Source organism: Phalangium opilio, unplaced genomic scaffold (genome assembly GCF_054372755.1).
Source record: "Phalangium opilio isolate 3A_F unplaced genomic scaffold, DU_Popi_V2 ptg000540l_1, whole genome shotgun sequence".
NCBI classification, from domain to species: Eukaryota; Metazoa; Arthropoda; class Arachnida; order Opiliones; family Phalangiidae; genus Phalangium; species Phalangium opilio.
The window spans coordinates 2,173,708-2,187,663 of record NW_028324244.1 but is presented as its reverse complement, the minus strand read 5'-3'; the positions used below and the strand labels follow the sequence as shown (position 1 = coordinate 2,187,663).

Below are 13,956 nucleotides of genomic sequence, written 5' to 3'. Positions count from 1 at the left end.
CGGAAATAAATAAGCAGGGCTGCCAGAAACAATTTACTTTGTAATAATTTCGTTCTGCTGTTTCTGTTACACCGTGTTGGATCGTTGTTAATCCAATCAAGGTAATCTTAATTAAAATCGTAAAGATTAGTAGGAATTATCCAATTACTTTATATTTTAAACCTAACTTAAAGGTTTTAAATCATTATTTTATTAATTGATACGTAAGTCAACAATTAAAACCCCATTTGAAGCTAAGCCTTGTCATTTGCAGGTGCAGAGAAAAGTTAACCAACATGGCAAAGACAAAAAATCATACGAATCATAATCAAAGTAAATATTATAAATACTTTTAATGTTTTAAAAGGCGTAATGCTAATTAAAAGATTAATTATAGATTCCAAGGACCACCGAAATGGAATTTACAGACCCAAGAGGACACGTAAGCCATCATTGAAGGGAGTAAGTCATTCTTTAAGCTTTTGTCGCAATTAAAAACTTAACATATTTAACTAATGAATTGATAATTACGATTAGGTTGATCCTAAATTCTTAAAGAACTTGAGGTTTGCCAAGAAGCACAACAAGAAGTTCCCAAAGAAGCCTATTCCAAACATGCTACCCAAAGCAAAAACAGCGGCTCCAGCTGACAAGAAATAGGCTGTAGTGTTGTATTTATGTGATTGACTTTACCATGTAATAAATACCAACATTTCACACATTTTTCCGTGTTTTTATTTTAAAACATAATTATATTAACACTATAATTACCATTAAACTTAAAAATAAACTTAGTGAACCACTAATTTCTATATAAAATGACATACAAGCAAGTGACTAGGACATAAAACATAGTGATAAACTAAACTAATTAGCCTTATTCCTGATCAGCGCCATCTACCCATAGCGGCGACTTTGAGAACTACTGTAAGCGGCAAGCCAATCAGATGTCGCTAAAATCTGGTGACGTCATTTTTGGTAAGACCCGAGAGTGCCAGTCAGTGACGTCACCAGATTTTAGCGACATCTGATTGGCTTGCCGCTTACAGTAGTTCTCAAAGACGCCGCTATGGGTAGGTGGCGCTGATCAGGAATAAGGCTAATTGTTAATGTAGAAATTTCTACCGTCTAATTTTTAGTTTCTTTTATAAGTAAAAATTCTTTAAAATTTTATATTTACATAACAAGTTAGATATTCTTTCTCTCAAGTTCTCTCTTAAAGTTTAAGTTCTTTCTGAAGTTTAGCGTAATCTACCACTTTTTGAAAAGTACCGCGCGGTTTCACCAAAGTTTTGGCAGCTTCACTAATTTTATGCTCGTTTTTTCGAATATATAATTGCGCGTCTATTTTTAACTGGTTAAGTTTCTCGGGCCTAATTTCATCCATTGTCACAAAGTCTGTCAAATACGGATTAAAACGGAAGTAAACATTAGGTGGCAATAAATCGTGAAGTAAAGAATGCACTCCTGAAATTTAAAATTAGAAAGGAGTTTTATTATTTCAACTCTGGAAAATAAAATTCTTTCCAACCCAAGATGGCTGGCTGCTTATTGATTAGAAGCAGTGGCAGACATCTTGGGGTAGATGAGGAAAGAAAGAATTAGCCTTATTCCTGATCAGCGCCATCTACCCATAGCGGTGACTTTGAGAACTACTGTAAGCGGCAAGCCAATCAGATGTCGCTAAAATCTGGTGACGTCATTTTTGGTAAGACCCGAGAGTGCCAGTCAGTGATGTAACCAGATTTTAGCGACATCTGATTGGCTTGCCGCTTACAGTAGTTCTCAAAGTCGCCGCTATGGGTAGGTGGCGCTGATCAGGAATAAGGCTAATTGAGATTTCTCATGAACAAACCCTCGGTATCGGTAGCACTATCTAAAATCTTCAAGATTTTAGTTTTTAAATTAGTTGACTTTGCTCCGGTGTTATCTGGCAATGGAATATATCTTCCTGTACCCAAAGATACAACGCAAGATATATGCTCTTTGGGCCACAATAACTTGGCTTCGTGAATGGCTAAACCCGTAGGATTATTCCATAACAATCCACCATCCTAAAACAATGAATAACCGAATGATGTTAGTTCAAATCTAAAGAAAGTATTTTCATCACATTAAAACTGACTTGATGAATTAAGCCATCAATACAGTAATCTTCAAAATATCCCGGAGCCGCGGCTGACGCTCTTATAGCTTCCCAGGCTTTGTGGTTACATCCACCAATATAATTAGACTGAGATCTATAAGGCAAAGCGTAGCTGCGAAACATGTATGCTTGTAGTGTAGGGAGATTCATAATAGCGGAGAAAACGGCGAGCTTTAATTAATTAAAATAATGGAAGTTAATAGCCTCTCAACAATAATTTAATTGAAAGTTGAGGTAACATAACATTACACCTTAAAAGAACGGCTTTTTTCTAAATATAAAAGGAAAAATATTAAAATAAAAATAAATGATGTCTTATTACAAAATAATTAGTATTTAATTAGCCTTATTCCTGATCAGCGCCATCTACCCATAGCGGTGACTTTGAGAACTACTGTAAGCGGCAAGCCAATCAGATGTCGCTAAAATCTGGTGACGTCATTTTTGGTAAGACCCGAGAGTGCCAGTTAGTGACGTCACCAGATTTTAGCGACATCTGATTGGCTTGCCGCTTACAGTAGTTCTCAAAGTCGCCGCTATGGGTAGGTGGCGCTGATCAGGAATAAGGCTAATTAGTCTTAAAAATAAATCAAGGACTACTGCGCCATCTGCCATTGGTTTAGTGGCGTCTGCTAGCTCGAACCTCTCTCAATTCAACCAATCATGTTGGAGTAAGAGGTTCGATTTAGCAGACGACACTATAACAATGGCGGATGGCGCAGTAGTCCTTGATTTATTTTTAAGACTAATTAAATGCTAATTATTTATTTTTTTACATAATTTTCCTTTTATATTTAGAAAAATGCCGTTTTTTTAAGGTATAATGTTATGTTATCTAAACTTTTCCTTTAAGAGGTCAAATTACTTTAGGGGCATTATTTTTCCGGTTTATTTCTGTTATACCACATTCTCCATAAGCTTTTCTTAACATATCCACCCAATATTTAGTGTCATAGTAAGCGTGGTTCCAGACTAGACGCCCGGTACCTAACCAGGGATTCTGGTTAAATATATCACAGCTCATTTTACGGTACAGGACTTCACAGTCATCCAAGGACATATTTAGGCCAGCAAAAAGGACGCCAAGAATGGCACCGGTAGAAACACCGCAAATAAGATCAAAGAGTTCGTAAATTCTCTTTCCAGTTTGCTTCTCCAGTTGTCTCAACATTTCCATAGCCATTATTCCTCTAAAAAAAATTGATTATTTGGTCTATTTTGCATTTTTTTGCAAAGTTATTTTGCATTTACCTTATTCCTCCACCGTCAATGCTTAGAATCCTGACGCCAGAACTACTCGGAGGGTCGGTGTATCCCAATAATGCCAAAACTTCTCTAGATTGGGCTTTGACGGACGTATCTTTACTATACTGTCTTAATTGAAGTACCAATCGAATGGCGTGATCTTGTACTAAAATTCCTTTCGCTTCGGGATACTTCAATAAGTGTTTACATATTTCTTCTAGCCGAAGAAGTTGAGAAACGGGGCTTTTTGACGCGGCTAATGATTTCACCAGGAATCTACTATGATTTTCTACAGTGGCTTTACTTAACGGACCTTTCCCTGATAATTGCGTGGTAACTGTTTTTATGTCTAATTTCTTTTCCGGAGAACTAGGGGGTGATTTTCTTTCATTGCCACTATCAGCCCAATCGGCTAGAGCTTTTTCCAGCTCATTTTCTTGCTCTTTAACAAATTCCGTTAAACTTTGTGACGTTTTTGATGGATCATTCGTTAATTCCGAATTAAGCGTTGTCGAATCATTCAAATTGTTCTTAGATTTATCATTAGGAACATTGTTACTCTTAACTGACACAATTTTCGATAGGGTATCGAGAGTTTCAAAAACTAAGTTTTTTAATTGTCCCAATGAACGAATTTGGGAGAACGGAGCCGCTGTGCGAGACATATTTATTTATTTATTTACAGACTGATTTAATTTACGCGAATTAATTTAATTAGTAATTAAGTATTAAACTTAATAATCGACTTCATAATATTATTAAATCTTTCATCAGCTAGCTAGCACATTTATGTTAGATATCTTATCTGAAAGTAATCTCTCTGTTCTTCACTCACTTTCTAGTAGTTTCCACTCTTTCTTTTCCAAATCGCTGATTAAAACAATAATAAGTCGTCCTTCGCACACTCATTATATTAAAGAGTCAACCTGTCAGGCGACTAGACGTGTTGCAGTCTTTAAATGGTACCATTCTATAAGAATTTTCTATAATAAAAGGCTTAAAAGCCAACTTTCCAAGGCTGCATCAATGTATGGCTTCCGCAAACGCGCCAAGGACGGGGAATATCGCGCCATCCGTCAAGAGCGTAGATGATTGGTCGAATTTTAGGGTGTTTACATTTTATCCAATAACAAACCATCCTTTTGGCAATTTGACAGCGTGACGTCAAAAACACGCGGTATTTTGAAAACATTTCTACCGAGTTGCAATAGAAACACATGGGGATATAAAAATAGACCAAAAAATATATTTTTTTGAACTGGATAACATTATTGAATTTATTATTCTGTTTTAGTGTTTACAATATTTTATTTTATTTTGTATTGCATTAAATATTATATTTTATTTAACACCTACAAAAATATATTCATGCAAAATTGCTAATATTATTTTAATTTAACCTTTATTTAAATTAAATACTGTATTTTTATTTTGTTTAAATGCAATGCATATATTATTAAATGTTAATTATTACTCTTGACCTAGTTTCTTTTATAATAATACTGATTGTAAATTTAAATATAAATAAATAAAAAATAGGAACTCTAGACTAAACTATTACTAACTATTACTAACTAATCCTTATTTTACTAATTAGCATTAAATATATTATTCAAAATTTGGCCTCTAAAATAAATAAATAAATAATTAAAATTTCAGATCTCACTTTCTCATAGCTATCAATCAATTAAGCAACTCTGGTTGGCGTAATTAATTAATCTGTATAATTATTTTAAGCCACTATTTCCCCGTTATTCTCCTAATTACCTTACAATGTTTTACCCAATAGACTAGCTACGATGATCATAATGATTTGGGGGACAATATAATCGAGATAAATCTTTCCGGCTCTATTAATTTTGCAGAGATCGGTGGAAATTACCGAGAGATTGTAAGGAACGTTACTAGCGTAACTGCAAGGGCCACATTGACTCATATTATGGCATAAATTATCGGGAGTACACCAGCCATAGATACCAATGTAAAAATGACCCGGTTTTACGTGTTTATGATTTGGGTCCAAGGAAATTGATCTAGAAAGGAGTTCAAAATGCTCAAAGTAACGATTAAATTGAATTGAACTGCTTATTATTATTACCTGTGCTCGTATTCGGCTAAGATCCAAGCCATGGATTTCTCCATAGGTTTTTCAACAGTTTGAGATATGATTAATTCAGGCCAAGCATAAGTTTCCGGGCATAATTTCGGATCGATACAGTTATCCAAAACAACTTCGACTTTATAACAATCGGAGGGTAAACAGAATCTGTGATAGTTGTAACCTTTGGCTCTTATTATCCCTGATTCAGTTCGATTGAAGAGATCACTGGTGTTAGGATAGGCATGATGAATTTGTCGAACGATAATGGTATATTTTGAGCCTAAAAAACAGTGTTTATGCTTCAAAGTGGGTGTGGAACTATAGATAAGCCAAAGTACCTTCAAAACCAGTAGAGACATCAGTTCCGCAATAACTGTGAACTCCGATATAGTAGGTTCCAATCTCAAAATTAGGGTCCCAACTCGAAATGATAAGTTCGTCATCCCCCCATTCATAAGATGACCAGGCTAGAGAGCGATAAGTGGGGAACTTAACTGGTTCCTTGCTAACATACAAGTTTGGTTCGCCAGCTATTCTGTTCAACTAGAATAAATTATTATTATTATTATTAATTAAATTCTTAATGAGGGAGTTAAAATATTCACCTTAATAACGAGGCTTTCACACGCGTGAGTTACATCAATAGAGAAGTACGAATAATGACCACATTCCGTGGTGTGGGTATCACTTTCTTTAGCCATTTCCAAAGGGATTATTCGAGGGTTGTGAGTACATGATACCATTCCAAATGATACCAAAATACCACAGATGATATAAATTGTTAACAACATTGTAAAACTTCAAGTCAATTATCTTGAATAATTAAAAGAAAAATGTAGATTAATAAACGCTATCATGATTTTTGCGTGTAACTACAGCGGCCATGATGTGACCTCTTTCGTAACCCCGCATAACCTTGGTGACCTTTTAAAAATTAAACTAGATACTGACCTCAATCGGCAACTGAGTCTGCTGAGAGATAACCACTTTACATGAACTTAAGCGAAACAATAAAATTTAGTAATAATAAAAACCTTAAACTAAATCATTAAATAAATTAAAATAATATTTATTATATCGTTTCAACAAATGTAAATGATGCAATCGTTAATCTCTGTATAACTAAATCGTTAATCTCTCTCGGTTGTACTAACCAAGCTCTAATGGCTTACCTGTACTGAACTAAATAAATAAAATAAATAACTATTCATAGATGACGCTGCAAACCATCCATATATTTTAAACACTGGCGCGGGAAAACAGATATATTTTAAACTTCACAAATGGCTCCCTAAAGTGTTAAAAATTAGTAATTCTAGTTATTTCCTAGTAAATATGGTTGTTTTTCAGAGGAAGAATAATGTTTATCAAGCGAAACAAGCTCGCTTTTGAAATATTGAATGCGAAATAACCATAATCATCGGATCTGAATTATAATAAGGTAATTTCAAATTCAATACATAACTTTAGCCGGTTATGGGAGGGAGGTAAAGCCAGGTGCTAGAGTTTGTTTAAGAGTTCATCGCCTCTATAATAAAAAGACTATACCATTATTTAGTATTTACGCAATGCCAGCACCACTAGTCTCCCATCACTTATTGTTTAAATAAAAATATCTCGCCATAAAACCACTTACCTCAAACGTTTTGAACCCCTTTTACAAAACGGACATGTATGTATTCGTTGGCAGATAGCTAAATTAATATTTTTGCGTAATTGGATAAACATTCCAGAGATTATAAAAAGGTTTGTCGTCATTAATACTATGAGTAATTTACTCTAGATTCCTCGTAAATTTCCGATTAAAGGGTAACAATGAAATCATAATAATCCAATTATGAGATTCGCGTAATTTAATCAAGGAAATTGTAGTTAATTGATAAGAAAATGTTTGCGAAAATCGTTCGTTTTCACTAGATCATGATGATGCTGATTTGATTTGATTAGCAAATTGCTGCTTATTTTATCACCCAAAATATTTATGATTTTTTTTCTGTTGTATAAATAACAGTGTTTTCGATAAGGTGGCTTTAGTTTGTAACTCTATCGGTACAACTTTAAACAATTTTTGAAAGGGTTTATATTTAATTGTACTAATTACGAACGAAGTTAAGTGTTAAAATATGCCAACTATGGTGTTAAATGGTGCCGCCGCGAACAATATTGAAATGGATAACGTCGATGTGGGGTTTCAGGGGCATAAAACCCCTCATTTTGATGACAACCAACAAGTAGTTCAAGTTGACGAAATTGCTGGAGATAGGGGAGGCAAAGCCATGTCAAGAAGTGATTCGGATTCCGATGAGGTATTTTTAAATCATTTTTAATTACTCTGTATTATTTTAATGACATTTAATATTGACCTATATAAATCGAAGCCTTATTTATTTCTTTACATATTGAGGTTATTTATCCCCTATACCCTTCATCCCAAAACAACGGTTTATTTTTAAAAACAAGGTGATCTTTCCAAATTCCAATACTGTGAAGCCCCACATAGCATATATCATAAGTTTATAAGATATATTCCATCCATAAGTTTGTCACTGGTAACTTAGAAACTGGAGTTTGTCATGAAGTGATTGAAGTAGGTCGTATATTAGATTCAGGGTAAAGCGACGCCTGGTTTTGGCGCTGTCAAAGGCTTAGTAATGCAGAGTAAATACAATAATAAATATTTATAAAGGTAGTGTCACACTTATGGTAGAAACATATCACTTATAAACTTATGTCTGTCTTAGTTCAACTTATAAAACTTAATTCGGGGAAGAAATGTTAGCTAAACTTTTCAGTCACTCGCTTGGGCTGGCTGGAGCGTGTTACGTAAGAACTTAGAAAAAGGCGCGGACGTAGAGTCTGGTTTCTTCGTTGTTACCATGGCAACCAGTGTTTCTCAGGAGAGAGCGGTAGCTTTGGAAGTTTCTGTGACTCTAAGCAGTTTGGCACGAGAAACGTTTTGGGAATGACTGAGCTATTCGGTTCGGTGAAAATAGTTTATCTTTGCTCGTCACAGTGACTTTCCTTCACAAAGTTGTTCATGTGGTGTAGAGTTCAGAGTTTATATTTTTAAAACGTTTCTAGATCTATTTCTTTTGTATTAGTTTAAAATTAATCAAAATTATTAAAAATGAGTACAGTTAGACCTTCTGTCACAATTACGACCCCTACGGTGAGTTTCAAAAAGACTTTTTTTTTTTAAAGATTTAAAATAATGTCAGATCAAAGGGGTTCATTTCGTAAATTAATGTTTTGTGTCAAGTTTAATGTTCAATACGCGGAATGCTATTCTTAAAGGGTAATACTATGGGGTTGGAAAAACGAGGGGTTGTTTGTTAGTACGCGCGGTATTTATGGCTTGACACCAAACCCTTAAACGTCAATCGATAAATTCCATTTCCTAAAAATATGTATCCGTCATAGCTAAATGTTCCAGCGAGTGTTTGAAAGATATAACCATTACGATAGCGTTTTTAATACGAAATTGATTAGAGCTTAACTAAGAAGATATAATTTATGGATTAAATTGTTATCCATGTTTAAAGTTATAGATTTAAAAGAAGAAAAATTATCAAATAGTTTTATTTTGGCCTCCTGGGGCCCCAAAGTGGGCGTGATCTTTCTATCACCTGTTGTTGATTTCTTACCCTAAAATGCCCCTTCGTTAAGCCTAACTATTATAAATCTTTTCTTTTCAGTAGGTTTTTCCTTAATCATTTCTTTCCAAAAAGTTTGTTTCATACTTGAATTAGCAGCGAGGCTAGTGGGTCTCCTTTTTGAAATTACCAAAAAAAAAAATAAAAATTATTTTCATCTGCAACCAGCCACGCGTGGGGTTTACTTGGGGGGTGGGGAGTTAAAGGAGGGGGTTCTCTTGTATTATAAGACATTCATTCACTCTTCATCGAAACTTGTCTTTTGAAGCCAATGTACTCAGGAAGTGACGCCATATATTAGTTATCCTCGTAGAAAGGAAAATCAAACCTTTGTTAAATTAATTATAGTTAAATTAATTCTGTTTAAATTGTAACCAAACCTTCCCATGTCTTTCTGTATATGTACAGGTTTGACCATGTACAAGGAATCCACCGGGGTAAGCCCTGACGCCACGAATTCAGTTAAGATCAGCGAAAAATTTAATAATTTGTTTATATAATAATTCGAAATTATTTATTCAATATTTTTAAATATTTATTTCACTCGATACTTTAGAAGTAGTTTGCCTGTTCCACGTACAGTAGTTTATAGAAATTCCTAAGCCTAATTTTGTTTAATATAAAGCACTTTTCTTATTCATAATTCATACTGGTAATTACTGTACCTTTACCATGGTCTCAAGGTCAGATTGATAATAATCATTTGATTCATTATTACTGGTTAGGGTTAGAGATATATCGTTTCAATATCACTTGTCCCTAAATGTTCGGCGTTTCAAAGGGTTATTGTACCTTTTACTATAGGGTCAAGTTGAAATGGGAAACGCGGCCTAACCGGTACCTATTGGGATTAATTTTTATTAGGGTTAAATATAAATTCTAGACTTAATTTTTTTGGACGATTTTGAGTCAAACTAAAATAACCGGAACAAATATATATCATTGTGAGCAAAAAAGGCGGGGAAAAAAGGGTCATTAGTATTCCAGCATTGGCTTCTGACCGACATTTTTGTCGTGTTTTCGCGCCCTTTACGTTCTGGAACTAATATGGGAAGTGCATGCCTTCATTTGCTCATCACTATATTTTGTTTAGTGATGGAACAATACACTTAATAGATTTGTAGCGGTATTAACGATTGGCTAAGAGCGTTAGAACTTTAGTGGCAATTAAGGACAAACAACTTTATTAATTAGTAAATAACGTCAACAACGTGTATGGAATAACCATCCCCCTTTAATTACTTTTCGAAAAATGCATTTTCTTTTCTTTTATACAGTATAAGTTAAAGCTCATTTATTACACCATCCCTTTATTTATTTATTTATTTACCATGGGCTTCCCACCAAAGAAAAACCACTGCATTCCTGGTACATGTTTTCAAACTGATTGAATTTGAAAAATCCCACATTTTTACTTTATAACCTACACATTTTTGCCTCTTGAGTCTTTCCCAATCCAATTATAAAATGTACTTGAAAAATTATGTTTATACGCCAATTATTTACATAATTTGCTTAACACAGGGCGCAGGGTCTCCTCCCAAACCGGGCATATTGGGGGGCATTTTGGACGCCAATGCCTACGCCACGAAAAAAACTATCGCCCAAGGAATGTTGGACGTCGCCCTATTGACAGCCAACGCTTCGCAACTCAAATATCTGCTACAAGTTGGCACTCAACACGAGTTCTACTACCTAATGATGACTTTAATCTCTATCTCAATCATCCTACAGGTAATCTTAACCGACCTTCGCCATTGTATTTGTATTATCGTGCCTAAGCCTATTTTTAAAATTAAAATATTTGGCATTGTCGACTATATATCCCCTTGGAGGAGGGACGTTTATACTGAAGGAGTAGAAACATACTCTCTAGCGCCAATACGAGAGGGCCCTTCAACCCATAGAGAGCTTTCAGATGGGATAGTAGTACGTCACACCCTCCTAAGTCTTACCATTCTGTTCTGGTAGCCATATTGGGTGGTCTCAGCTTCATTCCTGCAGTTTAAACCCACCAATATGACAGCGTAAATTATGTCACGAGACTTGAGCTCCTCCTCCAACTGAAAGCTCTCTATAGTACCCCGGGTTTAAGGTTGGGCATAGATAATGCATTAGGTGTCGCGTGGTTATGGCAACACGAACTACAATTTACAACACGTGACTAAGATAGTAAAATGAGTGATGCCCAACCTTGAAAAGCATGCTGGGAATTTTAAACAGTCAACAAAACCACTCCAGTATTAAACTTCCTTCCTCCAAGATATCCCGTATTGGTACTAACCGTTCAACCCTATTATTTTGTATCTGCATGTCCTGTGTACAATTGTGCTTATAATTACGCGGCCCTTCTAAGTTTTTCAAAGAAAACTAGTTTTATTTGCAACGAAATAAGAATAATTTGACCTAAATTTTATTCAAATAACGTAACTAGCAAAGATAACTTCCAAAGAGTTTCTTTTTATGTAAATTAAAGAACTTGCATGACTATATACCATGACCTTTGACCTCCAATAACGGCGGTTCAATTAAGCATCTTCTTTTAAACCTCCGAAGAGTTTCCTTTAATGTAAATTAAACAACTTCGAAAAAGATTTGCATGACTTTTTCGCGCCAAAATCCTCGCATGACTATATTTATATACCATGACCTCTGACCTCCAATAACGCGTAGTTTGAATGATACTTCGGTTCAATTTATAAAAGGGGAACCCTATAATAACGATTTGAATCGATAGATCGTTGTCGGCGTCGTTATCATGTTTACCAGCCGATATAGCATCAATGAAGAGCATCAACAAAAACGTGCCGATATTCTTAATAATGTTGTCGTGTGGTTGGTTTTCGGTGTGACAATTACCAACATATTCGTCTCGGCATTTGGCATGGAGCACAAACCCACTAACATGACCTATAAGGGGAACTACGACTAAGTTCAGTGGTCAGCAACCACCGACCACTGCGCCAACCGCCTAATTTAATCACGACATACTAATTAGCATCGTTTAAATTTAAATTACGATCACCTCCCCGTTTAAATTTGATTTCCTTAATTATCCATGGTGTTGGTGAAACATTTCTCTGATTCGCCTACGAACTCTTTATTGAAATTGCAATGGTGACGGGTTAAGTTCCGACCTCTGTCTGACTTTGATGGTTGACCTCTTCTCAGATTGCCGTTGGGATACTGTTCATCGCCATGGGCTATTTGAATATCAACGAAGCTAAGGATCAAAAATCAGCCAACATTTTGAATAACACCATAACAATCTTTATATTCGTGATCGCGGTCGTCAACATTATTATCTCGTCTTTCGGCATGAAAAGTTCCGATAATGTGGCGCCCCTACACCTTCTCGGACAACTTCCATAACGAGTGACCCCGTATGATGAACCTTTTGACCTTTTTTTATTCCTGAGAGAGCCCAGCCCTTTTATCAAAAACTTTAAAAACTTTAAGATGACTTTGAGAGCTCTGTTTGATGTTTAAAGACGATTGATTGACCTTTGGTGACCTTTGGATCACTTCAACGCATTTGTAATATAAGTTAACTATAGCTTACTCTAGGGGTCAAAGGTGTCAAGTGACCTCTTAAATCAAATACTTTATAAACTTAAAGAGACTTGGAGAGCTCTGTTTGAGGTTTAAAGACGATTGACCTTTAGTGACCTTTTGTTCACATCAACGCATTTGTAATATATAAGTTAAAATTCTAGCTTTTTCTTGGGGTCTATATGACCTTTCAAATATGTCAAGTGACCTTTTAACTACGGTTATCGCATTCGCTGTCCCAGTGAACGTCAAAATTTTTGCATTTATTTGTTTCGTTATTATTACAAGTTGATAAGTAACATCGTAAAAATAAGTATGCGGCTTACTTACAATTATGTTATCTATGTATGGTACAAGTGACCCGTTACTTGACCATTTGTGGCTTAATATTTTAAAGAGCAGCTTTTATAATAGCAATTTTATTCGATAGAAATAACTAATTTAATAGAATTTTTCCTCCCATATCGTTGCGTCTACTTTTGTTGTCCCTCCAAAAAATTTTTTTTCGGTATCAGATTGTTGTCGGAATTGCCATGTTGATAATGGCGGCTTACGACTTGAATAAGTTGAAAGATTTTCCCAAGGCTGCGAGGCTAAATAACTGGACAACCATCGCGTCATTCTTAATCGTTGCCATTAACGTTTTTGTGTCCGCATTTGGCGTGGCCACTTGGTCAGATTTTCCCGAATGGACACCGAAACGATGCGAGAACTTGGAAAATTTTCATCTTAAATTTAACGAACATTGCGACATGTTGAAGATGAGGATAAACGATACGCAAACTTATTATTAAACCTAATTTACAAAATTTAATTTTAAAGTAATTTAATTATGGTCTACTTTTAAGTTTAATATTTTATTTAAAACTGTTTTAAATATATTTTAGTTTTATTATTATTAAAAAAAATGTTTATATAGTCTTTGAGTTGCTAGAAAACGCCTAAAATTCTCAGTCGTTTCCAAGCCACTGAAATACTATAGTATACATTGTTATTTTTGCTTCTTCCATAATTACAAATGAATTTTGTTTAATATCAAATATTTGTACGGCAATTAATGAAGAGTATTTGATAAGCAATACTGTATATTGTCATTTTCCTAAACATAAAGATTTTAAACATTTAAAAATATTCATGAAACCTTTTTTCAACATTCATGAGTTGAAAGAATGAATTAGTCAAATAATTACTAATTAATATGATCTAAGTCACCAGATGCTTTTTAAACAGATCTTTGATTGGCTGAATAATGTCACGCCCCCTTTGCGGTTTGACTTTCA

General features: G+C 34.8%; 4 protein-coding genes across 7 annotated transcripts in view; 2 read left to right on the top strand and 2 right to left on the bottom strand.

Moving 5' to 3' along the window:
* The window catches only part of LOC149588609 (calcium-independent phospholipase A2-gamma-like), a 34,068-nt gene extending 29,648 nt beyond the window's left edge, over positions 1-4,420 (bottom strand). Inside the window, exons 1-5 of one of the 2 annotated variants that reach the window (XR_016379935.1) lie at positions 3,377-4,420; positions 2,991-3,315; positions 2,105-2,296; positions 1,835-2,033; positions 1,078-1,446 (exon numbers count right to left, since the gene is read on the bottom strand). Coding sequence is in view for 1 of the 2 variants with exons in the window: in XM_089862394.1 (XP_089718520.1) it covers positions 1,196-1,446; positions 1,835-2,033; positions 2,105-2,296; positions 2,991-3,315; positions 3,377-4,035 (1,626 nt within the window). In the remaining variant the exon portion in view is untranslated. Of the gene's footprint in view, positions 1-691; positions 1,447-1,834; positions 2,034-2,104; positions 2,297-2,990; positions 3,316-3,376 lie in introns of those variants that run through there. The other variant, XM_089862394.1, reaches the window with a different exon arrangement.
* Positions 4-700, top strand: RpL29 (ribosomal protein L29). Its single transcript, XM_089862407.1, has 4 exons — positions 4-101; positions 254-312; positions 377-441; positions 517-700. The coding sequence occupies exons 2-4, from the start codon at positions 276-278 to the stop codon at positions 637-639; spliced, it is 225 nt and encodes a 74-aa protein (XP_089718533.1). The 5' UTR covers positions 4-101; positions 254-275; the 3' UTR covers positions 640-700.
* A 393-nt stretch (positions 4,421-4,813) lies between the features above and the next one.
* Positions 4,814-6,392, bottom strand: LOC149588608 (uncharacterized). Its single transcript, XM_089862401.1, has 4 exons — positions 6,077-6,392; positions 5,810-6,014; positions 5,469-5,751; positions 4,814-5,403 (listed from the first exon to the last, which is right to left on the bottom strand). The coding sequence occupies exons 1-4, from the start codon at positions 6,260-6,262 to the stop codon at positions 5,139-5,141; spliced, it is 939 nt and encodes a 312-aa protein (XP_089718527.1). The 5' UTR covers positions 6,263-6,392; the 3' UTR covers positions 4,814-5,138.
* A 1,188-nt stretch (positions 6,393-7,580) lies between these two features.
* LOC149588607 (ninjurin-2-like) lies at positions 7,581-13,805 on the top strand. Of its 3 annotated transcripts, none has more exons than XM_089862403.1 (3): positions 7,581-7,777; positions 10,649-10,858; positions 12,296-13,805. In XM_089862403.1, exons 1-3 carry the CDS (start codon positions 7,595-7,597, stop codon positions 12,494-12,496), a joined length of 594 nt encoding a protein of 197 aa, XP_089718529.1. In that variant the 5' UTR covers positions 7,581-7,594; the 3' UTR covers positions 12,497-13,805. The 3 variants fall into 3 exon arrangements, with proteins under 3 accessions (XP_089718529.1, XP_089718530.1, XP_089718531.1); XM_089862404.1 differs by having other exon boundaries at positions 11,862-12,429; XM_089862405.1 differs by lacking the exon at positions 7,581-7,777 and adding an exon at positions 9,411-9,585.
* Positions 13,806-13,956: the final 151 nt, after the last annotated feature.

What these genes read in the sequence shown, in the direction of transcription:
- LOC149588607 (XM_089862403.1), top strand. Translation starts at nt 7,595, where the DNA reads ATGCCAACTATGGTGTTAAATGGTGCCGCCGCGAACAATATTGAAATG. An exon ending in GTGATTCGGATTCCGATGAG is followed by an intron (nt 7,778 to 10,648) that starts GTATTTTTAAAT and finishes TGCTTAACACAG; the next exon opens with GGCGCAGGGTCTCCTCCCAA. An exon ending in CTATCTCAATCATCCTACAG is followed by an intron (nt 10,859 to 12,295) that starts GTAATCTTAACC and finishes ACCTCTTCTCAG; the next exon opens with ATTGCCGTTGGGATACTGTT.
- RpL29 (XM_089862407.1), top strand. Translation starts at nt 276, where the DNA reads ATGGCAAAGACAAAAAATCATACGAATCATAATCAAA. An exon ending in TCATACGAATCATAATCAAA is followed by an intron (nt 313 to 376) that starts GTAAATATTATA and finishes GATTAATTATAG; the next exon opens with ATTCCAAGGACCACCGAAAT. An exon ending in GTAAGCCATCATTGAAGGGA is followed by an intron (nt 442 to 516) that starts GTAAGTCATTCT and finishes AATTACGATTAG; the next exon opens with GTTGATCCTAAATTCTTAAA.
- LOC149588608 (XM_089862401.1), bottom strand. Translation starts at nt 6,262, where the DNA reads ATGTTGTTAACAATTTATATCATCTGTGGTATTTTGGTATCATTTGGA. An exon ending in GTGAAAGCCTCGTTATTAAG is followed by an intron (nt 6,015 to 6,076) that starts GTGAATATTTTA and finishes AATTTATTCTAG; the next exon opens with TTGAACAGAATAGCTGGCGA. An exon ending in TGTCTCTACTGGTTTTGAAG is followed by an intron (nt 5,752 to 5,809) that starts GTACTTTGGCTT and finishes ACTGTTTTTTAG; the next exon opens with GCTCAAAATATACCATTATC.